Source organism: Numenius arquata, chromosome 21, assembly GCF_964106895.1.
Source record: "Numenius arquata chromosome 21, bNumArq3.hap1.1, whole genome shotgun sequence".
Taxonomy (NCBI): domain Eukaryota; kingdom Metazoa; phylum Chordata; class Aves; order Charadriiformes; family Scolopacidae; genus Numenius; species Numenius arquata.
Window position 1 is genome coordinate 4,333,907 of NC_133596.1, and position 26,031 is coordinate 4,359,937.

General features: G+C 51.5%; 1 protein-coding gene across 1 annotated transcript in view; it reads right to left on the reverse strand.

Moving 5' to 3' along the window:
- The window catches only part of RPS6KA1 (ribosomal protein S6 kinase A1), a 44,862-nt gene extending 25,245 nt beyond the window's left edge, over positions 1-19,617 (reverse strand). Inside the window, exons 1-2 of the mRNA XM_074162152.1 lie at positions 19,446-19,617; positions 12,782-12,826 (exon numbers count right to left, since the gene is read on the reverse strand). Of these exons, the coding sequence (XP_074018253.1) occupies positions 12,782-12,826; positions 19,446-19,508 (108 nt within the window). The 5' untranslated portion in view covers positions 19,509-19,617. The remainder of the gene's footprint in view (positions 1-12,781; positions 12,827-19,445) is intronic.
- Positions 19,618-26,031: the final 6,414 nt, after the last annotated feature.

A 26,031-nucleotide genomic window follows, 5' to 3' on the forward strand; every position in this document is an offset into this window, starting at 1 on the left:
AAGAGGAGGGACCAGAACCAGTCAAACAGGTAACAATCCCAATAGAACGTGATTAATCTAAAGCAAGAAGCACAGACCAAAGGAAACTGCGGCTCAGGCAGCTGCACGCGAACAGGCAGGTCGTGGGTCTAAGGGCAAGAGACACGTGGGCTGAGCCGAGGTAAGAGCCTGCCCCCATCCCACTTCCAAATGACCTTACACATCCTGGCTGAGTTTGATACTTTTAGGGCAGAATTAAGTCACTTCTAAGCCTTATTCCGTGTTTTCTGAAGAGGGAAAAGTTGGTGACAGAATTGGGTCTGCCAATTCTGTTCTTTCTGTTCCTCTACCCACGGGTGCTGGGAGAAGCAAGATGCTGCTGTCGGAGTGATGGTGGGACAAATGCCGGTACCGAGGTGCCAAGACCTGGCTGTAAACTCTGGGTGAACCCGCCATCGTTGGCACATCAGTCTGAGGAAAGACCATCCCCAAATCCAGTGGTGCCAGATCCAAATGGTTCCCAGTGCAGGGTTTCAAGATGCTGAAATCCAAGACCATAGGGCCGAGCTCCAGCGAGTCCCAACATCAGCTCCATGAAACAGGACATTATCCCTACGGATTTAAATCAGAATAACCAGGGGCTGCCTTTGCCTCCTGCCAGGATCCAGTTACACCCCACCGAGCACTGGGAACAGCATCGGGGAGGAAAGGAGCAGGGTTTCATAAACAGGAAGGTGATGGTGTGAAGAACTGCTGCCTGAAGAGAGACAGCTGCTGTCACATCAATATGCTTCAGAAGTGGGACTGGTGGCCCCGTGCTAGACCAAAGGGATGTCCCAGCAGAGGTCTCAGCTGCTGGCCAGGAAGCACTGGATGAAGAAAACATCTACTGGTCGTGCAGACCCCTCCAGCGCAGACTGCGCCTGGGTGCCGGCCTCAGGAGGGGGGAGCTTCAGGCTCCTGGACTTTTCAGGACATTGAGTTATTTTATGCAATCTACTCCAGAGCAATGACCTCCCTGCAGAGCAGCAACCCCAGCTCTGGAGAGAGCTTGAAATAAATGGGAAGCAAAAGATGCTGCAACTTTGCAGAGGAAACAAAGTCTGCTTTTCGCTGCTGTAAAGAGCACAGAGGCAAAGGCTGCTCTGTCTGGGGCTTTTTTTTTTTTTTTTTTTTTTTTTAAAGTGGTGGTTCTCAAAAAGGGGAACAAACAAAGCGAAGAAACCTCGCCAGCCACCGTCTGCCCTCCAGCAAAGGCCTTATTTGGGCAAGGCTGACGGTTGGTCTCATTTGCAACCAAAGAACTGGCCAGAACCCCGTACTTCTGTCTGCATTTCTTTGGTGGATCCCCCTCCGTGCTCCTGGGAGCCCCCAGACTTGGTCCCAGAGTGAGAAATCCTGTGGGACACTTGGTCCCTGAGCAGCACCGGTCTCCCTTGAGCAGAGACATCTTCACAAAGCAAAGGTCCTTCAGCCTGTGGTACCTGCATCGGAATGGACCCACCAGCCAGCACGGGGGACAGACTGGACCTGTTTAGAGAGATGGGACGGGGAGAAGGGAGCTGTGCCTCGAGGCAGAGCCATTTTGACACGAGAGGAAGTGCTGCCCACAGCAACGAGATGGTCCTATCAGCAGCTGCAGATGTTAACGCGCTTTGTTGCCATCCACCGACTTCCAGGAAAGCAGGGCAGGCGATGCTAACTACCCCCACAGGAAACCTGCCCTCCCAGCGACGCCTCTCGAGATGTCTGCAACTGCTCCGGGACCTCTCGGGAGCTGAGAAGTGTCCACCTGTACCTGTGTGACATGCACATCCTGCACGTGGGATGGTCACCACGTCAGCCCACCGCCGCTGCTGGGGCTCGGCTGGGAGGGGAGAGCAAGAGCTGGGTCAGAGTTAAGGGGTGCTGCTCCCCCGGTATTTATCAGGAAAGGAGACGTTTCCTGACCTGCTGCTCACTGCAGCTCAGAAGAGAAGCTGAAAACAGAAGTCCAGCCAAGCAGAACGTTCTGTGAGATTGTACCGATTTCATCCAATTGCTGAAGTTAAAAAAAAAAAAAAAACAACCCACACCTGAGAGAATTCAAGAGTTTCACTCTATCTAATTAAACGGGCATTGCAGTATCAAGGTTGTATTCAAAGATTAAACGCCAAAGCCATCTCTCTCCTGCTTACGCACACCACACATGCAATTAAAGAAAAAAAACAGTAATTTGAAACCTCAAGCAGATTTAAAAACCTCTCTGCCCGAGAGGAGACTCTGTCCTGTTCTCCCGCACATGTTCCGACGGGTTTAATCCCAGCCCACGCTCCCTCGGCCCCACAGCTGCCCTCCCTTCCAGGTATGAAACCTTCTGGGCTCTGGTTTTCCTGCTCCAGCATCATCCCCAGCATCACCGACCCAGCACCACTGCGGGGCTGCCTGCTCAAAGGGAGGGTCCGAGCACCGTTTTATTGCATTTTATAAGAATTTTATAAGGGTGAGTTTCGCTCAGTATGCGCACGCCCACATCTGAAAAAGATCGGGGAGAAAAGCCACGAGACCTCTGACTTGAGCCCCTCAGCCACTTCCAACCACGCTCGGAGCAGGAAAAGCTGCAGAAGAATTCGGTCTTGGATTTTTTACAAAAGCAAGCAGCAGATGGAGGGAAGAGGAGTGCCCATGCCCCTACGAGACATCAGAGAAGCAGCAACAGCTTTTGCAGGAGGAGGGAGAAACGGGACGGCGTAAACGCTTTGGGTCACGGCCAAAGCTTAAAAGAGGAGGGAGATTCTTAGAGCAACCTGGGAGGATCCACAAGGAAAGAGACGGCTTCGTTAGTCCTTTAAACTAAACTCACGCTGAACAAGGGCATTTGCTGTTTTGACAGACAAAAGCCTCGGGAGGCAGCCGGAGCCGGGGGGAGGCAGGGCCCACCGCGGGGTGGCTTTGAAGATGGAAGTCTTGGACAAAGTCACTTCCACAAACACAGCTAAGGAGCACCGGAGACTTCGGCAACTGGAACTTCCCGATAAGTGGATAAGGACGGGGGCGGATTCCTGGCAGGAGCTTTGCTGCTAGAGGTTTGCAGGAAGGGATTAGTGAGAGGGAACAGCGCTGCGGTGGGACAGAGGCACGTTTCACCCTACACCGTCCCCCAGGACCGTTTTATTGGTCTTCTGAAAAACAAAACAAACCCAAAACCTGGGAAGGAGAAGGGAATAAACCCAGGACACAGAGTCAGAGCTCTGCACAGCGAGGCTGTCGGTAACGCTGGCGTCTAGAGATCCTCCTCATCACTGCCTTCACACACAAACGCTTATGGGGCCAAGGCAGCGAATGACCAACTCCATCATGGCACAGAAAACGCCAGAAACCGCTCTGTATGGCTTAAACCAAAAGCCTTTGGCTCCAAGCATCCTAGAAGCACTCCGCTGTCTTCCTCAGGGCAATTCCTCCCCCTCAGACAGGCAGGCAAACGCTCAGTGTAAAATTAATTTGGTCACCCTTGGGAAGGACTCTGCTGCCACTCCGAGCAGCGATCTTGGCTCCCCTCAATGGGGGTTACAAACAAATCCCTAAAAAGGGAAAACCCAAAGCCAGGCAGTGCAGTTTTATTTACCCTGTTTGGTGTTTAGATGGAGCAGTTCCACCCTTTTTCATGGGCCCCTTCTCTTACCAGCAAGTTCACTTCTCCTGTACGTCAGAAAGTCACCCTCATCACCTCCTGTGGAGGGGGATGGAGCTGTCACAGGGAGGATGCACTGCGAAATCCTGGAGGCCACAAAGAGACACCATCACGCTCTGGCAACGGGCAGGAGAGCAGCAGGAACAGAGCGTGGAAGTTCCTGGCAAAGCGCCGTGGGACAGCGGTGACAGGTACAGCGTCTGCAGCTACGGGACAGGCTGTGTCACCCCCAAAGAGGCTGAGAACCCCAGGGGACCCTGCCAGGCTCTGCCCGGCCACCGCTCCCCCTGGAGCGCACTCCAGCAGGTGGCACTCAGAGCATTTTTAATGTCCAAAACGTGTTTCTGTTCTGAAAGAGGAGGGTGAGAGCCAAAAGGACCCATTTCATAAACACCTCTGTGGGAAGATTCAGCACGCCTAAACCAGGGGATTTAGGAACCGATTAAGGGGTAAGATGTTTTCTCCAGCAAAGCCCAAGGCTGGAGAAGTGGGAAGGCAGGAGGTGGCCTCACGCAGCAGAGCTCCCATGGCAAGGCATGTCCTCCTGCTTCACAACATCCTTTTTGCCCCGTTGTTACCCGATTTATTTGACCAGAAGCACCAAGGTATCTGCTTGATGCTGGAGAGCTGGGGATGGAGGGAGCAGGGAGGCTCAGGCACTGGCATCCCCCTTGGTCTCCCTGGTCTCCTCCCTGCTCCTGGCTCTCTCCAGGGGCATTTTGGCACCAGATCCTGCAAGTTTCTTAAAAAAATAATAATAAAAAAATATCTCCACCCTTTCCAGGCACTACAAGCCACAGCTGGCCAAGATCAGCTGACAATGAGCAGTTTGGGCTCAAGATACAAGCTCAGGCAAAAGATCTTCCCAAACCCCACCGAGGCTTTCCGAGAGCTCTCCGGTGCCAACGCAGCCTGGTGCGGAGCTGCGAGAAGCACTCACGGCAGCAGGACTTTGCACCCGGTGAAATGAGACGCCGGAAAGGAAAACACCTTTAATTGCCAGGAGATAAGGAACTACTTAATTAGGCAGCTTCTACAGAACAAATTAGTCTCCATTTAGAGAGTGCAAAGGATACTGCCTCCCCTTCCTGCAGCCCTACACACATTTCCCAGCAAGGAGGAAAAGTCCACTCTCAGCAAATTCAGCTTTGATGGCGGTAAAACCAGGATACCACGGCCCAGTTTTTTTCTAAAATGAAGAATATTACTCTTAGGAACCGCAATTCTCCATCCAGGCACAACACAGGTTTGCTACTTTCAGTACAGAAGGCGAAAACTCACTCTTAACAGAATTAGAAAACGCTGGTTTCACAATGAGAACCGAGACGGGTTTGCTGCCCCTGGAGTTATCGTGGGATGTGGAAACTATTCTCTATCACAGGAATGCAAGAATTCCATACTCCTCCCACAGCACACATGCTGCTGGCGGTTTGCTTGTTGCAAGACACACAAAAAGTGGTCTCAGGACTTGGTAAAGCTTGGTACCTACCAGGTTTTGGTATGTGGGATAACCCCGCTTTCTCCCACCCTCCAGGAACGACACACGTGTGAAATACATTGAGGGAAAAGCGATCATCACATTTTCATGGTGGCTCCGAACTTTATCAGCGCTGAAAGGAAAAAATCCAATGTCTAAAACACACCCTGAGCTGTGTGTTACCAACACCCCAGTGAGGGTGTACAGGAGGAGCACCTGCCATAGCACAGCACGATTTTTTCATTGAACGCTTGTAAAAACCACGCTGGCAGCGGCAGCCGCCCCCTCCACGGCTCAGCCAGGACACAGGCACACGCCTGCCCCGTGCGCTGGGGATGGGACCGGAACGTGAACATCACCAGCCCTCCCCTTCCCAAACATCATAGGACAGGAATTAGTCACCCCGAACACCGCAAATAACATCTTTTGTCCTGTTCCCCTAAGATACAGAAAATGCTATTTTAAGGAGCTTTTTTCCCCCAGTTCTGACCATGTGGAGACCCCGGGGCTCCCCTCCCTGTGCTGTTGCACAAAAGGAGTGAACCCCCCCAAACGCCACCGCTGCCCTCAAGCCCCGGTTGAGGGTGCAGAGCCACCGCCTCCCCCTCTCTGAAAGCAGACATTGCATATTCCCCATCTGCAGCCAGGCCAGCCCCAGCTGCCCGGTTCAATGCACCTCTCCGACGGCGAGGAAATCAATACCCCACGTCCCAGAGTGCTTACGGGAGCACAAAAAGATCGTGTTCGCAGTCCCTTCGGTGTCCCCAGAGCCACGCCAGAAGCTTCGCTGAGATCTCAAGGTTTCAAGTACAAAGGAGGGATAAACACCCTCCTTTTCCATACGGGTGACATTTCCTGGCTGCGCGCTGCTCCAGGGCTGGCGAGGGAAGGACCCAGATTTCACACCGGAGTTGGGAAACTCTTTTTGCCTGAGAGCATCGTTGCGATGAGATCAGCTCGAGTTTTTGGGAGGATGCCTCTGCTTCCCCTCGCCACGGAGGCAGCCCCAGCGAGGGGCTTTTCCTACAGGGTGAAGGAGAAATAAATGCTCCAGGGCAGGCAGAATTCCTTAGAGGACAACTGGGACTGTCCTCCCCAGATGGTCCCCAGCCTCCTACAGTGCAACTGGGGGAGGGAAGTTATTGCAGGTTCACCTGGAGCTATAAAAGGAATTTACTGCTCTTGTCAAAACTAGGCTTCAGCTTCCAAATAAAGCTGAGACTTGCAAAGCTGCAGGAGATTCAAGGAGATGGCTTGTGTGTGGAGGGAGAGCCCCAGATCGGGATCTGAGCCAGCCATGGAGCCAGTGACCCCCCCAACAAACCCAGCCAAAGGGACTCAGAGCTCCCGGTTGCCAGGGTGGCATCCTCCAGAGACACAAGCCCACCCTGACCTCTTCAAAACTCAAATGGGAATAAGTTCTTCAGTTTGAGCTCCTGAGGGTCCTCTTCAGTGCCAGCTCCCTGCTGCTGTCCCTGGCACAAAGGGAGCTGCCGGTCTCCATCTACCTTTCCCCAGGGAAGTGCTGGCAGAGCTCTGGCCTCGCTCACCTTCCTCCTGGGTCCCCAAGGAACCTGACTTCAGCAATCCCCTGCCCTCTGTCCCCAGGCAGTGGGGGGATGCCTGGCTGAGGAGGGGTGACAGGAGGGTCCCTCACTTTGCTGCGGGATCAAGAACTCCTTTAACTCTGATGGGGAGACAGATGACACGGGTTTCCTCCAGCTACAGCTCGCAGTAAAATATTATTACTTTACTTTACTTTTTTTTTTTTTTTTTTCCCCAGTAAAAGAGGCTTTCTGGAGACAGAGCTCGAGTTTCCATTAACCCAGGAGGGCAGTGTGGAAATGGAAGAGAAGAAACCGGAGCAGTTTTGATGGGTCGGCATGCCGTGTGTGAGGGCTGTTTGAGTGCTGCTCGCCAGCTCTGCAGACTCTGCTGCATTCCTCGTGTGCAAGTCCTGTAAACTGACCCCTCTTCAATTATTCATTAGAGTCTGCAGCTCATCAGAGACTCTGCTCCTCAAACAGGCATTTATTTGGTGGGGGTTTTTTTTGTTGGTTTTTTTTTTTTTTTTAAGAGCTCAGAAGCTTGCTGTTAACCATAACCCGGCCTTGCCAAGGACAAAGAGCAAACGCTCCGGCAGGAACCAGCCAGGCAGCTGTCAGGCATTACATTAAAAACAAACCCACTTGATTACTTCAACTGACAAGACGGAGCAGCCAGTTTAAACCAAGAGCTTTACCACGGACGGGCTGAAAGAGCCGAACGTTCAGAGAGCGGCAATAGCTGCAGCCCGGTCCCTGCGGTGCGGAGGAGAAGGTGGATTTCCAGGCAGCACCACGTCGTGCTCAAGACGTTCTGTTCCCAGCAGGTTATCCCAGCTCCTAGGGGACCAGACCGGCTGGAGCACTCGTGGCCAAGCAGCTGGAAGCAACAGAATAGGGGCAGTGGATGGAGAAGGGATGTGCCGAGATACCTGTCTCTCCCCACATTCAATAGCTTTCCAGTTCTTGGAGAAAACAGCAGCAGCTGTGCAAACACGCAGGGCCTGTTTCAAAGCAGAGCGTTTCACTTGTTTGTTTTAAAACCCTTCATGTTAAGAGGACGGGATGAGAGTGGTGTCCAGCAGTGATGAGGATCACATCGCTGGATGTGTCTTCTGTCAACACGGTCTGTATCCAGCCCGGAGCCATACTGGCAGCAGGCAGGCTACGCAACGAGAGCCCTCCATCTCCTGGACATTAGGTGGGCACACAGGACTTGCCCTTTGGTGGCCAACAGGTCTCAGATAACTTTCCTCCTCCCCCACTGTGAAGAGAAGGTGCTCCAAGTTTCCCCTCTGACCACTCACTCGGTGATGCAGCTCCAGAGAGGACAGGACAAGAGTCAATGGATGTTCTGCCAGCAAGGGAAGCCCACAGCAAGAGGCACACCACAAGGTCTGGCTGAAGGAGAGAGATGTACAGCTGGAAAGCAGAGCCGTGAGCAAGCACTGATGCAGCGTGCCACGATGGAGCAGCACAAAGCCTTCATCCCACTGGAGGAGCATGAAGAATTCCCAATTCATGACTAGAGGGCAGAGCAGGATTCCTCACCAGCAGTGAAGTCCAGCCTGCAGGAAAACTGCTCCAGCCACATCCAGTTTGCAGGTGGGACTGAAAAGCTGGGCTCAAGTACCTCGGCGGAGGCAGCAGGAGCGCACCAAAACCAAGAACCCGCCATAAGAAACGTTGGCGTTTCTTAGAAACGTTAGAAATAGTTCCAACAGCAGGCGACTGCCACTGACCCACACAGAGGACTGGCACAGAGCTATCACAGGTCGATGGCTACAACCCTGTTTCCTCCAACTCATCCCAAAGAATTACACCTCAGAGCTGTGACCGACACTCTACTTTGTCATCACTAGAGCGTTACAGGAGGGTGTTTCACCCAGAACAACACCTACTAATGGTAACGCTGGCAATACAGGTATTTCTCTGGCCAGAAGTGTCCATTATCCAGAGTTCCTGCCTATGGCTTCCCTTGCTGAAGATGCTGCAGGGGAGGACCTTTCTGCAAGCTTTACCTGGCCAGGACACGAGGATAAATCAGCAGGAGCTACACGGATCAGGGAAAGAGCCATGTCTTTCTCTTTACTGCATTCCCACCGCGGTTTTTGCTGCCCAACAGCAAGGCTCAGCCTGGGCAGGTGGGGCACCTCGTACCCAGTGTGTGCAGCAGAGCAAAGCCCTCGCTCCAGTCTCAAAGGTCTCTTTTATGGTGCAAAGCAGAGCTGGAAGAGGTTACTTATTCACTTCCCCAGTTTGCATTGCACGCTGTGATTATCACCCAAGAACAAGCTGATCAGCACTCCCAGCCCGCGTTACCTCCAGAGAGAGAGTGGGCACACTCAGCACAGCAAATCCACTCCTCTGCTCTTCATTATGAAGTGATTTCACTAATTGGTTGTTGTACTTTCATGCCTAATTCCTCACACTTGGCACCTTCAGGGAGCACAAGCTCACCCCTCAGCCAAGCTGGCTGCAGAGCAGGCTCTAAAACCCCAATTATGAGAGGTTCCATTTTCCCACTGAATTCAAGCCCTCCGTTGCCGTTCCCCAGCTGAACAAGGATCAATCTTCAGCCTACCTGACAATTAAAATCTAAAGAACGTAGGAGAGAAGGAGGTTCGGTACCTAGGGACCAACGCACAGCGCTGCCGATTAGCCCCTGGGGCAGAGCAGCTTTTGAGAGCAAGGCAAGAGACCTCCCGTTTTGCTCCTGGCCTGCACGGGAATGCAGCTGAGGTTAACCCAGGGCTGTCACAGGAGATGCTTCTCTTGGTGTCAACCCAGGCTGCGTCGAAGGAAACGGAACAGGAAGAAAGCAAGCCCTGAGCCCTGAAACGCAGAGGATATCAGGATAGCAGTCCTGCTCCACGAGCATCACTCCTGCTCCTCTACCACCACGATGAACGTGAAAGAGCAGCTCCTCTGTTCAGGAGCCCACAGACGTTGCACTGAAACCTTGCACAAACCACGCCACTGCTATCCTAAAGCCAACATCAAATTTAAACAGGGCCCAACACCACAACCAAAGAGGAGAGGAAAACAAAAAAGCCCTCCTTGTACCTATCTTGGCCAAAGGCTCCTGCTCAGTGTAACGCTGGATTAACAATTTGGTTTTAGGGATGAGGTCAGGATTGCCTGGCAGATAGCGAACCCTTATGGTAGGGACACACCGGGAACACGTAGATAATCAGGGATTCAGGCATGAGCAATGATTGTACTCGCTGTCAGGAGAGGGCTTGGCTTGGAATTCCTTATGGCCACGGAGCTGGAATGCTGTTGGGATGGCCCTGACAGCAGACCCAGGCTCCTTCCTCTGCGACCACGCGAAGGGAGGCAGACGCTCCAGACTCTCTGCCCAACCTGTAGGATCTTGCAGGCATTTCCAAGATACTCAGATAAACACACCGAGGTACGGTGCTTGCAGGGACTTGTGCACCACAATTGTTCTTGAAAGGTGGGAATCCGCACAGGAGTAAAAGCCACAAGAAGTTGTGAAATGCACCAGCTTTGGTGGGAAGCTGAGCTAGAGCTACAAATGCAGCTAGAAAATACCAGATCTCAGCCAGTCTGGCCCAAAACACCCTCTCGCTACCTCTGCAGTGACCATTTCATCATGTTTTACGCCCAAAGACCTTAATGTGCAACAACAGCAGGTGAGATGATGACGGAGGCAAGAGACTCCACCAGTCTGGTGCTACCAGCTGCGAAGTTCCCAACTCTTTTGAGGAACTCTTGGATTTCCTCCTTTGCAAAGCGTCTTTGGTTATTGCCCAGGCAAATAACGATTGTACTTCTGGCAGCATCCTACTTACTGGGACGAGGGGGAGGGATGGCACTTCAGCGTGGGCGTTGAGTAATCGCCGCTGTCGCAGCTTCGGGCTATTTTTAGAACAGATCACAGAATTAGCCGCAAAAGGATAGCAAGTACAAACCTAGAATAAAGGTGCCTCTTCCCCTTACAGATCTCCACGCACAGCTAGAACAGAAGGGCACGGGAGGGATCCTGAGAAACCTTCGACTTGAGAATAGCCAACCTCAGATGTTTACAGCCACTTACTTCTCCTTCCTTAGTCCTTGCTGTAGGTAAAGCCAGAGCTAGAAGCTGCTGCTGCTGCTGTCTGCCCCAAAAATGAACAGAAAAATACACGGCTATTCAGTGCGCTGCCTGCTCCCCACATCTGCAGCACCACAGCTGGTGCCGAGCGCCAGAGTTTGCCCTGAAGTTGAAGGTATGTGTTTATAGGAGGGAGTTCATTTGTCTGTGCTGGTAGCAAATGTACCTTGTACAAACTTGGAAAACGCCACCAAAGTTATTTCAGGAGCACGTAGCAGCGCTTCATGTGTTCAAAAGTTACCGAAAATGGGATTGTCTGACACCGCTCACAGGCATTTTGGCCACGGTGACTTGGAAAAGTGCAAAGCAGGACACCTGCGCGCAACACAGGGCTCTTGTGCTTTCCCTGCTGTGGGAGGTTGGACAACTCGCCTGCTGCTCTGCTCCAACTCCCCAGCTGCGACGGGGACAGCACCTCCCTGTCCCACAGAGGGACAGACACAGAGCAGCAAAGACAACCCAAGTGCTTTTTTGGCCTCCATTGCCTGATATTTCTGTGGGGCTGCATCTAAAGATGGAATCGCCCAGGGTTTGTCCCAGAGATGTCCTTCAAATAGAAAAAAAAATAATCCTCCATTATTTTTAAAGCAACATCCTTCAGCTGCTTTTACAGGAGGGTGGTTTAGCCAAGTGTTTGAAGATGAAAGAGGCAAAGTCTCAACTCTTAGAAGCCCGGCTGGAATCCAACCAGAAGAGACCGATTATTATTTTTTTTCCATGCCAGAGATGCAGGCACAGTGAAGAACCGTAAAACCACTATTCTCGGGGGAGGGAAATGGCACAGTCTCATTGACCTGAGTTCATCTGACCCATGCCAGGTTTCTGTGCAGGCCGCTGGAAAAGCGCCAGCCCAGCAACTGGGTCAGAAATGCAGAACACATAGGTGAGATGCAACGGCAATGCTAGAAGCATCCGGGATAAGTTCCTGGCAAAGAACTACCTGAAAAGCAGACAATTGGTTTTTAGATTTAGATTTCTTTTACTCAAAATGCGACAGTAACCAACTGGAAAAACAATACAATAAACCCCCGTGGCCTTTAGCACAGATGATAATTCAGAGAGAGAAACTGCTACAGGGCACTCACCGAGGGTAAGGTGCAGGACAAGCTCTTGACAACTCGTTCAGCAAGGTCTCCCAAGCCAAATCAAACACGTTGTGTCATTCTTCACGGTTATAGCATGTACGTATCAGAAAAGGAAATCCTGAAAGGCTTATGATTTCAAGGTGCTGATATGGCTCTTATACCCTGCACAGCGTCTCGCAGGACAGAGAAGTAGGGGCACAATTAGGAAATACCCACGTTAACAACATCCGCCCTCGGTCTCGTACTTGGAGAGGGCTCACATCAGAGAAATCAAGTCCTTCAACACCACACTGCTCATGTGTGGAGCAGGAAGAGCTTTAGGTGTCTGAAGAAGGTCTAGCAGACTAAGACCCTTGCCCAAAATATGGAAAACAGCAGCTCAGTTCCCTCTACCGTTCCCTGCCGATGTTACCGGGGACGCAGAGGGCAACCTGACAGAAATGGAGCTTCTCCCAGCCCCACCAAGGCGAGAGGATAGACAGATAGCAGGCACTCAGCAAGGGCAGCTGTGCCAAAACCATCAAATACTCTTGCATTTCTCATCCCGTCTGGCAAGATCACAACACAGAGAAAGGTGTAAACACAGCGCTGAAACACCCCAGGGATTCTCACTTCTAGCCCTCTGCTACGGCCTCCAGTCCATCTCCTGCGTGCTGTGCTGAGGTGGCCCTTTGGGAAACTTTCCAGATATATTCGCATGACCAAAGGGACAGGAAGAAAGAGGGTTTATCTTTTCTCTTCCCCTACTCCAGCCCCTTACACTCCCACACGTACTCATCCAGATTACAAAAGCAGCAGCTTACAGGATTTAAAAATAGCCGTCCCCAACCCATTCCCCAAGTCAGCTCCCAGCCCCTGCGCAGCTCGGAGGGGTGACTTAAAGACGTAACCCCAGAGCATTGTTACCTTGGATGGAGGATTCCCACCTTCTTCTGGAGCAGCCTGCCCATTCTGCAAAGGAAGAGAAGCTGCCATTAGCACACGCCAGGGATGGGACCGCTCCTTACACCCCCTTACAAAGGCTCTTGGCCTTGAGAGCCCTTCGCGCAGGACAAACAGGGGAGGATGTCACTGTCACATGGCTGAACACTCCCCATACTCCGAGGGGACACTATCTGCCAAGGAGAAAAAAAAAAACCGTTTAAAATAAAAAAAAAAAAAAAAAAAAAAAAGGTTCTCATACAGAGAGTCTCTCCACTCTTAGCCCAAATGAAATTAGGGCTGTTTTTCTACAGCCCATCGCTCATGGGGTGAAGAGCACCCCTGTACTCCTCAGGCGTGGGTCCCCAGGGCGGGGGGGTGCAGCATCCCCACCCTCGGCAGCAGGAACAGCTCGAGAGACACAGCCCCGTGGTGTCACCATCCCACCTCCCGCACCCTCGCTGTGGATACCCCCTCCACCGCTTCTCTGAGTCAGCTGGGAGAAGAAAGCAAGGGAAACCAGGTGAAAACGGGAAAGCAGTCCTAGAAAGCAATTAACAGCCATTTTGCCACCACGTCGGCTTTAATACGAACATTTATGAGTTATTTATTACCCTATCACAGCTGATAGGGCTGCAGGAAATCCGCACCGCTTACTTGGCTCCAGGCCTGGAAGTCCAGCCCTTGCTGCTGGAGCTCTGCACAAAGTCACGGTGTGACCTGAACCGCCTGGAGTGGCATCGGGCCGGTGACGCTCGGCGCTGGCCCAAAGCCCTATCGGGTTCAGCACAGCACCGTGCCTGGAAAAGCCGGCGGGAGCAGAACTGGGTGGGATTTACTCAGACACAGAGTCTCAGAGCAGCATAAGCAGGTACAGAAGTTTTTTTTCTGCAGACTGTGGAGAAAAACAAGGGCAAGAAGGTTTTGCTTTGACGTCTATTTGCACTACGGTCTCAGGCTCCAAAAATTCATGGAAGTCCGCTCTTTCTTTGAAAGAACAAGGCAAATTTATACACTTCTGTTTTGATGTTACGGTCCAAGAGACGAGATGCAATGCAATTGTATTTCAGCCTCAGATTCTCAGTGCCTGGGTTTGAGAGTCTTTCAGGAATCTAACAGAAACAAAGCTAGATGCTTCCCTGGAGAAGCAAGGGGACATCAACCTGACATCCATCTTAGGACTACGCTCCCTTCTGCCTCCCAAATTTAACTTACTTCCTTTTAATACAAAGCACAACTTGCATTTGTTGATCTTGAGAGAGGCTTTGGGGCCACCAAGAAAACCTCCTCCTAACACCATACTTGCTTTCTACAGCATTCAGTGGGTGCTTCCAGGTTCACACTCTTCTGCTTTACAGGTGGTCATCACTGCTGTTTTCAACCTGCTTGCTCACAATAAAAGGTGTAACACTAAAGAGCTAAATTTAAACACAAGTTTAGTTTTCAGACACTTCAAATCCACAGACAACAGTCCAGAGCCTCCATATATCTTCATATTTAGGTCTCTCCCCTCCCACCTCAGCCCAACCTGTGCCTGCAGCACCTCACAGACCAGCTTGGTCCTACCACAACGTGAGGTACCACCACATCAGCCAGGGAGGAGACCACCTGCCGCTTGGCCCTGTAATATTTACATTATATGGATCCACTCTGAGCTCCGTAACTCACCTTAGCACCAACTGAACCTGGGCTCAAGTTCCTAAGTACTTTCAGCCAACAGCACTACCACGTGAGCCAAGTTCTTCCAGATGCCCTGATGTTTACGCAGAGCTCTTGGTGCCATCAGCACAAAGAATAGTTAAGAAGTGAAGTAAGATTTTGTGTTTATGTGTAGCCTCCCCAAAGAGGGAGGGGGAGAGACGCCACGCTCAAGATAACCAGGCTTGGAAACACGCTTATGTTTACTGGCTCAGCTGTCACCGATCAACAAATCATAACTCGCTGCTAATCCAAACCACAGCTCGGGGAGGGCTCTTTATCTCTAAAACAGCTCAAGAAGTAGAATTTCCATGTTGGACAGAGGGACGTAGTGCCTGGCTCGTGGTCTGGGGAACACATCTATAAGGCACGTGTCAAGAGAGAGGCGAGTTCATGCGTGGGACATGGTCTTTTATTCCCTTGGGAAGACCAGCACGTGGCGAGTGAGTGCAGCGTCTGTCTAACCCTTTGGCTTCAAGGATAAGCGAGGAGACACTGGTGCTACCTCCAGACCTGCCAGACCTCGAGCGCTGCATTTCATGAGCTCCCTACCCTGAGGAACACTTGTCCTACACCCTGCTGTTGACAGAAATCCATCCTACCTGGGATGGAAGGGATGCGGAAAGAAACAGAGCAGCATCCAGCCCTAGGAGATTTCCTGGGCATGTAGGTCTTAGAGGGCTCCTGATGAAACAGTCCTTTTCTCAAGCTGACATAAGGCAGATGTATTAGGAGAGAACTACAGTATTTAGAGCCAAGTGCTTTCCTTCTACCCCAGAGCAAAACCAGTCCTTATTCCCTCATATGGAATTGAAGAGCCATTTGTAAGCGTCCAAGATGGAAACGCACTCACAGCTACAGACTCATCACCTCCCAAGATAAAATACGGCCATTCGCCGCGTCCTAAGTAGAGCTGAAAGAGTTTGTGGGTTTCTTGGTTTGACGTTTGTCTCTTTAAAATGCTTTATTCCTGCACTCCCCCCCGCATACCACGCGTAGCGTGTTAGCGAGTGTATGTGTGTTGGCCTCCGTGCCAGATACCCCCTCACAGCACATTGTTCTCGGGGTTGGAAAGGAGCCTCCTGAATGTCCTTCTCTGAAAACAACCCCCAAGATCTCCTGGCAGCAGTAACCAGGCAATACCCGCTGTGGGAGGGAGGCATAGCTCCTTCCCTTGGGTGCCCAGGGCAGTAAGGAGCTGATCCGAGGGTGGCAGAGCAGGGCTTGGGCTACCAAGAAAGCAGTAGTACGAGCCTCACCGGGGCCAGCAGCCTGTCCCTGCAACTTTCCATCCATCCCTGCTCCGGGGCAAGCGGAAACGGGGATTACAGAGCTAATCTGATGGGCACGTGGAGCGGCAGCCTGGCAGTGAGGGCACCTCTGGGCGAGGGACAGATCAAACTGCCCGAGAGGTAACGCAAAAGCCCTTCTGCACACACGCCGCTCTAATAAGTTTTCTTAACAGCAGGCAGGAAAGTACACTGGAAAACCAAGTGCATTCGGTTACACAACTGCCAGCCTGGCCGAACTTGGGAGATATTTATCTTAGGACATCTTGCATTTTAAATCCTTTTAATTCCGCATAATCCGCAGCACAGGGAGCAATTTACAGAACAGGCCAGCGCTGCCCTGATCTGAAACCCGGATGAGTGGCACCCCCGGCAGGACCGCGCGAGCCCGTGCCCACTCCCGCTGCCATCGGGGGCTGCGCTCTACAGTTAGCACCATCAGCACAAATCAGCCCGGATTATCGACAGCTCCGCTTAGAAAAGCAGCCAGCTGCTATTTCGGGACCTCTAGGTTTTGACTAGTCACTTTTGAGATGCCCATACACGACACAACAAGGGTTACCAGGGACCCAGAGATGCTCTTTCACCCAACTCCGATGAACCGTGAAACATTCAAGCAGGAAGGAGCGAGGGAAGAAAAAACCCTTCAACCCCAGAGGGTGTTTTGTCAACACTTCTGCCAGTTTGACATAAGAACAAGGCATTTTATTATTATTATTGTTGCTATTAAGTGGAGTTTACGGATCTTGCCTATTGCAGTTTGGAGAAAGGAAATGATTGTGCAAAAATAAAGATCTCCAGAAGAACTCATGTAGCCCCAAAAGACAGAGGAGCCTATGCACAAGGCATATCGGAGACAACAGTTGCTCAGCTTCCTCCTGTATCTTTTGATCAGTTTTATGCATTGTTCAGCTAAGATGCTTGAAAAAGATAGTTATTCATGAATAGCTCCTGCTCAATAAAGGATGATACACATATACAGGGGAAAAAAAAATAATTAGCTTGAAGTGGTTGGCTTTGGCGTAATCCCGCGTCAGTTGTGTTGCTGTATGTTTGTGTAACGAGACAAGAGTTTAAAGGAAAGCACAGCCCCGATGACAGTATCCATCGCTATGGTGATGAAGTCATTCAACTCCACTCTCTATCGCTTGTACTCTGCCCCAGCCGGAGTAGGGTTTTTCTACCACGTAAGCAATATTCTGAATAATATAAGCAGCAGAGAGAACAGGGGGAAAAGAGAAAAAAGGGGAAAAGTATTAGCAAGCTAGATCTGTCCCCAGGACAGAAGGGCTTGTCTCCTGCAAGGGATCAGTTCAAGATCCCACTGACACCCACTCCCATGTGTTTTCCCAGCACGGCTCCAGGCTGAGCTCTGGTGGGCCGGAACAAGGGGGACCAGCCGGGACAGGGGAGACCAGCTGGGACTCATCCCCAGCAGCAGACGACCAACACTCCTGGAACGCAGTGGAAAAACCCCAAATCCCTTAACAATAGGACCGATGCCTGCACCAGTGCGGTGACAGCACCTCTGCTCCATGACTCAGAAAGCAAAGGTTGGAGGAAGCCGGTTTCTAACCTGGATGGCAGCGATCCCAGGGCAATTTACGTAACTGGTGTTCCAGAAAAGTCTCCTCGGTTTCTCAGTGGTGCCACCTTGCCCAGGAGTGGTGAAAACTTTCTCCTTGGGCCCCTGCCCTTGGTGATTTTAACCTCAAGGTGCAAAAGTCTCCCCCCAAGCCCAAGTCCCTCTCCGCTGCTCGCAGATACGCTGTTGGACTTCAGGGAACCCTCTAAAGTCTGGCCCAGGTGACGGCAGCCAGGTTTAGAGGTGAAGAACAACCCTCCTGGAGTCAACTGCATGTACCTGCTCACCTTAACACAAAGGGAGGTAAACAGCCAATGTCCCACTCGTGATCCCGAGATGAAAAAAGACGGATCTGCAGAAATACCACCTGCACGTGGCTCCTGACCCCGATCCAGAGCTCTGGGCAAGGTGAGACAGGGGAAGGGGACAGATGAAGCCGGAGACAGGCCCTCCAGTTTCAGTTTACAGTTAACACACCCGTTACTAATGCAATGGGGAAAACAGCCCTTGCTGCTGCCGTGATCTTCACAGCTGACAAATACACCGGACCCCCCCCTCCTCCCCCGGGCCATTCGTTTCTGCTCAGGAGGGATCCCGTGATGCTGACACAGCGCCTGCCTGGCACCTGGGAGACCTGGGATTAAGGAGTAAACCGATCTCGCCCACGACACTCACCACCCTGGGCATTAGTTTCCTCCCATTACAATCCGATTTGCGTTTTCTGGCTTTTCAGGCTATCTTCCTGCTTGGGAAGGGAGAAACCACAAACAAAAAGCCCTGTCTCCCCGCAGTAACCTACACCCTGGCTCTGGGCACGCGACGTGGCTTCAAGAAGGATTTCCCTCCTCTCCCACCTTCGAACACAAACCCGTCCTCACGGCTCAAGCGATGCTGCCGAGCAGATGCTCTCAGCCCAATGCAGGGTCTCCCCACACCTTTGCACCCCCAGCACAGATGGACCCTCAGCACAGCACCCACCCGCACCGGGGGGTCTTTAGGAGAAGCCCTGACATACTTGGCCGATGACAATTAAGCAACCTCACCTCCCATCGCCATAGACCTCCCTGCTGTCATCGCAGCAGTGGTGAAACGCTGCCTCCATTCAAAGGAGAGATCTCTTAAGAGGCAATTTTAAATAGGAATGAGCAAATCTGACCGATTAACCATCACCCACATCCCTGAACACGTCAGAGGAGGGTGGCAGCACCAAATCCAGCCAAAATGATGGGAAAGCACCAAGGTCTGAGCAAACACCGGAGACAAACCCCTCACCATCCCTCTGGTTTCTCCAGGAGAGCTGCTAGTTCCAATTTGGATGAGAAGATGTTTAACTAAAGAGTGTCAGAGCGCAGTGCCTCAGCTGGCTGCTCTGCCACGGGTGACAACTGCTACGAGCTGTCCCTTTCTTCTGAAATGGCTGTGATGCAACCCTGCAGATGTGGACAGATGCTGTGCACCAACCTGCACATCTGGCTCGGAGGTCTTAATTAGAAGGAAAAGAGCAAAGCAGGAGGGAAGAGCGGACAATCCAGCAAAGTGACACGGGACCGTGACCGGAGTTTGAAACACAGGCCCCGGGAGAGCCGCTGGGGAGGCGGACAGCGAGGAAGCCTGGAGGAGAAAGACCCAAAATCGGAGATATTTATTCCCTGGGCCTTCAGGGGGGACAGTTTTCCTCTATGTCTGGGAGGAGATTTTGGCACACGCTGCTCATGCTCCCCAAATAATCAACGCCTGGAAGGGCAGCAGCGGAGCCAGGCAGCCCCCGCTGCCCCAGCCCCACGCCGGCAGAGCCCCACCGCGCACACCCCGACCCCCGGAGCCGCCGGCGACAGCCCCCCCCATCGCCGGCTGCGACCCCCCCCCCACCACCACCCCCCCGCGGCCGCCAAACCCCCCCGTTCCTTCCCAGGGAAGCGCAGGGGACGGGGGGCGACCGCAGCCGGGAGGGTCCCGCCGGACCGGGCGCTCCTTTGTTCGGCGGAGACCCCCGGGGGGGGGGGAGCGCGGCGGAGCCGGGGGGGTGTGTGTGGGGGGGTATCTCCGCGCCGCCGGGAAGGGCCGTTGCCCCGCTCACCTCCGTGTCCAGATGCACCAGCTCCATGTTGGGCCAGGGTTCGGCCAGCTGGGCGAGCGGCATGCTGCCGGTGGGGAGCCGGGGGGGGGGAGCGAAGGAGGGGGGGGGGTGTAGGAGCTGCCCCGCGGGGCTCGGAGCTGCTCGGGAACGACGGCCCGGCGCTGGGCACCGGCTCCCCGGGCCGGGCCGGGAGCGGCGGGGCGGAGCGGGGCGGCTCCGCCCGCCGGAGGGAGGGAGGGAGGGAGGGAGGTGGGGGGGCCCGGCGGGGCCCGGGGGAAGCCGGGGCGGTGCTGGGGAGGGGGATACCTCCAGCCGGAGGCATCCAGCCAACAGCTCTTCCCCCCCACCACCACCACCGGCGGCGGGGGGATGAAGGGACAAAGATGACGAGCCGCGGATGGATGGCACATGGGAGCGGCGAGGGTGCTCGGGGGTGACCCGTTCCCCGCCAGCTGCACCCTTCCCTGGTGAATTTTGGATGAAAACAGAGCTTAAAACCTCTGGGAGGGGTTTCTCGTCCCTCCCAAGGTGAGGGGGGCACTCACTGCCTGCTCATGTCTAGCGAGGAAATCCTCAAGGCATCAAAACCACCTGAACACCAAATATCTACTGAAAAATACCCAGCACCGAGGGTCCCACTCTTCTGTGCCCTGGAAGGATTAATTTTTCCCCCTCTGGGAGCATCCGGCTGTCTCACTGTACACACAATGGTGCACAGCATCACCAGAAGAAGAGGTGACGAGGATAAACTGGGTGACACAATTCAGATCGCTGCTTAAAGCAGGAAACTGCTCTGGGAAATCCGGATTCCAAGTTTGAGATGTGCAATGAGTCACCACCGCTCATAGCCGCCTGCAGTGTCCCCGTCCCGACCTCTCCTTCCCTCCAAAACCCGGATAAAACACATATCCACCTCTCTAGGGAGCTTGGAGATCACCAGAGGAAAGGTGCCTTAAAAGCACGAGTGTTCACAAGTGTTCACAATTCAGGGCTATTCTCACCTGCTACGTTTCTCAAATAGGAAAAAGTTTTCTTCTACTCACATTTTACCCAACCCCAAAGCCCCACGTTTTCATGTTTCATTATAAAATTGTTAAAAATAAATAAATTAATTAATAAACATCTTTTTAAAAGGGTGCATTGCTAAGGGTTGACTTCATCAAGGTGTGGCTGGAAATATTTAATGAGGGTAAGGGAAAGCACATACAGCTGAGGTTTTGCATTCTGAGAGCAGCTCTCCCAGGAAGCCGGGGCTGAACCTGTCCAGGGAGGGCAGCAAACCCCAAAAAAGCCGAATTAAGACACAGCCCAGGATTTAGGAAAATGCCAGTTAATCTTCACAGCCCTTGAAGCTAATCTGTAAGTCATCGCCAGGACCCGCTTGTGATTTAAGGCTAGAGCTGTCATCTTTTTTGCACGTGGGGGAATGGAGTGTAGAGGATTCCCACGGTGACAGTAAGTGTTCGAGCCAGGCTGGAAACTGCCGCCTCCTAGTCCTGTGCTCGGAGCCCCCCTCTGTGCCGTAAGCGTTGGAGCCCCAGATGAAGGCATTAAATAAAACAAATCCACCCAACTGGTACTAAGTGAGGTCCTGTTAGAGCCAATTAAACTCATGTCACTTACTGTCGGAGCAAGCTGGAGCAGATCTTGTGGAGAGTTATTCATTCAGTTCCGTAATTTCCCCTTATTGCCTGGGACACGGCGTGCCGTCTGGTTACAGCCATCCTCCAGCTGCTGCAACCTGCTTTAAATGGCATCAATAAGGCGATGATGTCAATACCAGCATCCCATTTACCTTCTTCATTTGTTCACAACACGCGTCTCCCTTTCCTGCTGCTCCATGTGAGACAGGCCCGGGGTAGGAAGAGAGAGAGGGAGGTGAGTGTAGGACAGAGCTCTCCGCATCCTTCCTGGAAGGAGAATAAAATGAGACACTGTTCCGTGACCTGCCGGGCTTTCATGCCGGGTCCCTTTGGATGTCACATCCTGGTGCCCTTGGAGCTTCCCACCTGGGTGACAAACCCACAGGGAATATTTAAGCCGTAATGGGAGGCATTTCCCATCAGGTGACCCACAGAATCCCTCCCAGCTTCCAAAGGAGGGTTATGCATGGAAGTCAGGTAGGATCAGGTGCTGAGCAGTTTCCTGCAGCAGCTGAGGGGATAATCCCAGCCCGGATGGTCATTAACTCCTGGGAAACTTCTCACTCCAAGGCCACGACAACAGTAAAAAAATACGTTAAAAATATGTTAAAAATAAAATAAATTATTTTTGAAGTGTTGAACAGTTATAGGGTGGTACAGTAACCAGCAGAAAAGCAAGTCTTCGCTTTCAAGGTCACAGTGAAAGGTTAATGGGCAATATCCAGGAGCCATCTAAAAGGCAGAGCAAGGGCTACCCCAGGGAAGGGAGACGGGAACCCGCCGGTGCTTCCATCCCCCGGTGGGTCTACTGAGATGCAGAAAGTCCTTCATGTTTCACGGCAGAAAGACAGGCAGGCTGACCCTGAACCTGACAAAAGACAGAAATTACTAAGCTTTATGGAGCAATGACTTCTTTAGGCTGGAAGAAAAAGACGGCTCTAAACCCCTGGGTACCACTGCACCTAAATAAAACTACTGAATTATCCTGCCCAGTTCTTTTAATAAAACAGCAAATTAAAGATGGGGAGAGCACAAACGATTTGAACATGATTATTCCCTGCATCTCTGCAGCTACTTTTGTTAAAGGCCAGGAGAGGATTACGCCGAGGCAGCTCTACAGCATCCTCGAAATTATACTAACACCCCAAAAAAGGCTGGGTCATACCACAGCAATGCTGGGCAGACCAGCGAAGGTCTCTCAGCCCCCAGCTCCAGGACTCAAAGAGAAACAATCTCTCTGCTGGTGGAAGGTATCTCTTATCAGACTGACCTTCCTCCGATTCCTGCACCAGGTAACGCTGAATCGTAGTTAATTAACAGAATGTGAAACCACATAACCTGCTGGTAAGGCCAGGGCAGGATGCCTGGGTAAGAGAAATGAGGTAGTGATCTCCCCCAGGGTTTACTTCCTCATCGAAGAACAGCTATAAAAAGCAGCCCCTACGCTGAAAGCAGGGTACAAAAAGTGTTCTTCGGAGCTGAACAGCAGAGTCTGCTGTTTGGGTGAGTGTCATGGCTAAATACAGTGATTAAAACATATATCCCGGCATTTTTCCGAGACAGTTGCAGGCTGGGGAGAGATGCTGCTACGGCAAACAGAGATCAGCTGGATGCCCCTTCTGTCAGTATTGCATTTGCTGAAAATTCAAAATGCTGCGGTTTTAGTTTGATTTTAATCAAATCCTCCTCAAACACAATCGTGGATATTTTTGCCTCTGCAGCTGGCTGGCTTCTGGTTTGTAACATTTTCCTTTTCAGGGAGGTTGACAACATTCCTTAAGCCAGTTATCCCCAAAGAGGCGCTTCCAAAGCGGATGTATCAAGATCTTATCCACACCACCAGATCCAGTTTTGCCTCGTTATTCCGAAAGCTGCCCAAGTGATTCCCCACCTAGCCACAGTGTCACCCAGTGCTTCCACGGCTCACCGTACCCATTCTTTGTACTGAAGCCAGGGAGCATCTCTCGTTAACTGCCCGCTTCACGCTACGCTGCTTTTACACATATAAGGAAATGTAAAAAGCTTCCAGGCACGAGAACTCGCACGGCCGAGTCCCAAACGCCTGCTACAATTTACAGACTCGTGTAATCTGCTTTGTGTTTACGCTAAGAGAGTCGCTTAATTAGAGCTCGCAGCAACCCTCTTTGTGTTTTTAAGATTGACTAATTAGTTCCATAGTTCATTGTTAGCCCCGTTGTACTAATAGGGAAACTGAGTCATGTTTTCAATAGGTTGTCAGACCGCGAACTCCGCGTCCCGTCTGCTAATCCCCAGCTCTCAATTCACAATCTCCTTTCCTCGCCTCTTCTGCTTTGTTTTTCCACTATGAAAGAAGAGGTGATAGATCACCTTGTTTTGATCCCAGGGACACATTTTTCCTTAGCGCGGTACAAACAGCACATTGAAGATATAAAGCAGGGGCCCTGGAAATGAGGAAACTCTGGCTGCGTTTAACAGCAAAATCGCTTTTTGCTTTTCTGACAGATTTCTTTCCGTTCCTTAGCACCGTGTGCGACTGCAGCTGCCTCAAATGCCAGCGTTTTCCAAGGCAGGTCCAGGCAGCGGTCGGAATGCAGAAACTACACCGCAGCAGGGTGAGGACTCCTCGGGGAACGCAGCCCAGGTCGCTCTCATCCCCCTGCACGGGGTCTGTCCCGGCTGAAGGCCTATTCACAGAGCAAACACCTCCAACCTCTGCCCATATCTCCCCCAGAGGTGAGCATCGTGCTGCCTTCCTCAGCTGACTTGCATTTCGGAAGGTGTCTAGTACATCTGAAACCCTTTCTTTTGCAGAATATATTGCATTTTGCCTCCCGGTTCTGCAAACTGACTATCAGCCTGCTAAACCCACCCTGCTTCTACGTGGTATTGCTCGTAAACCTTTCTGTTCCTCCACGGACCAGGTCTCCTGAAACATCTCCCAGGCTGAAGCACACACAGCTGAAGCCAGGGGAGAGCTTTTCTAGCACAATTGATTTAGCTGTTGGCTTAATTTGTGAATTTTGCACCTATCTCTCAGGAACACTGAAGTGCAGCCCAGAGGTTCTTTGAGGAGAGGGACCCGTCGGAGCCGGGATGTGGCCTGGGAAGGCAGGGGAGGCGATGGGGAAGGAGCTGTAGGCAGCGAGGCCATATCTGCTGGTTGTCATGGATACAATCGCTGCCGGTCTCCTGTATCAGTTACCTTCTCTTTCCTGGATGCGAATAACCCAGTGGTGGTCTGCTCCTCTTCCTATGCAGGCCACAACCCTCGACATCCAAACAAAAGGAGAAAAATCATCCGTTTCAAACCTAGACATCCCTCCTTCACATCATCTGAGGGGAGAGTGGGAGGTGATTTGCTTTTTCGGTATTCCAACTATGCGTGTCTGATAATGCTCTGCCCAATTGCATTTGGTTCTGTCCTAACCTTTGGCTATTTCCGAGGACCCCGGAGGAGCTGTTTGCAGCCCATTCAGCCTTTGCTCTCGCTCAGCCTTTTGGATTCACGACAAGCTGTAGGGCTTGGACTCTGCTGGCTGTACACGCCTGCTGTTGCCTCTCTGCACACACACCCGGGCTGGCTCCGGTGACTTCAGCTCCCTGTTTCAAAGACAAAACGTGAGGTCAAGTGTGGCTCAAACTACACCTGAAAAAGGCTTTTACAAAACCCCATATAAAACACAAGAAATGGCTTGCCTTTTTTATTTTATTTTTAATTTTTAAAGCAGGTTTGCAGCCCAGGTGGTAAGTTATTTAGAGCGAGTTACCTGGCAAATTTTGGTTTTAATTAGTATAGATACACGTTTGTTGTTTATTTCAGTGTAGCACTATGTGAGGGAGGGATAACATGAAAGAGAAAACTATTAGAAACTGTAAACAGAAGTGAAACTGCCGGGCCTGTTTTCACTGTCCCCTGGCCAGGGAGAAAGCTGAATAAACAACAGCGCTAAGTACAGTCAGGTTTTATGTTTCTTTTAGGTTTAAGAACTTGTAAACAAGTGATGAGGCTTTTAGGTGAATACAAATAGATGCCCTCAGTTTTTTGCTACTTACAGAGCGTACAGGTCCCAGTTTCTCCCGACAGAGCAGGGGAAAACAAAAACACATTTCAACAGAAACCCAGCTCCAGCGAGAGGAAAATGTCATTCCAGTGTTTGCGGTCTCAAGCCTACATCATGCAACTGAACAAGTCTCGTCCTGCTTAATAGAGGGCACACACAACTACCCGTCCCTAATTACCCCATTCCACAGTTTGGGACGCCATCATCCAAAGTAAAAAAAAAAAAAAAAAATAAAAAAAAAAATTCAAATTTGGCAGTGAATTGCAGAAATCCTGATGAGAAGCCTCAAGACCCCAGTAAACTATTTTCCTTAAGGAGGAAAAACAAACTTTATTTCCGATTTGTTCAAGACTGATACACTCATCACTGGCAGCGTTTTACTTCTCAGTCCTCTTAGAAAACAGAGACTGTTGCACACGTCCAGCCTTGAAAAGCCACATCCCCAAAATAACCAGAGAAATAAACTTCCAAAATATGAGAAATTATCCTGACTGGGAATATTTTGCCCTCACGACCAACTGTATTACACAGGAAGACATAATACAAGCAAGGTTTTCTAGAGAGGTGTGGGAAAGAGGTGGCTCCATCACTCAGGGAGGGAGAAGCAGGTCTCCAATTTTTCTTTTAATAACACTTGTTTTCTGTATTTTAGGAACTGATTCAGGCAGCGCAGCAGCACCGACAGGGCTTGGCTGGCACGGTCTGGCACCAGATACATCTACACGGTGCTCAATGGTTTCCTTGTTGGGGAGGGAACAAAAGGCACAAGAGGTTCAGGGATGTCAGAAACCCGATTACCTGGCAAAAGGAAATCTACCCATCCCTCATCAGCATCACAAAATAATAATAATTAAAAAAAAAAAGGATTCTGGAGTTACTGAGGCTCTTGGATATTTTGCA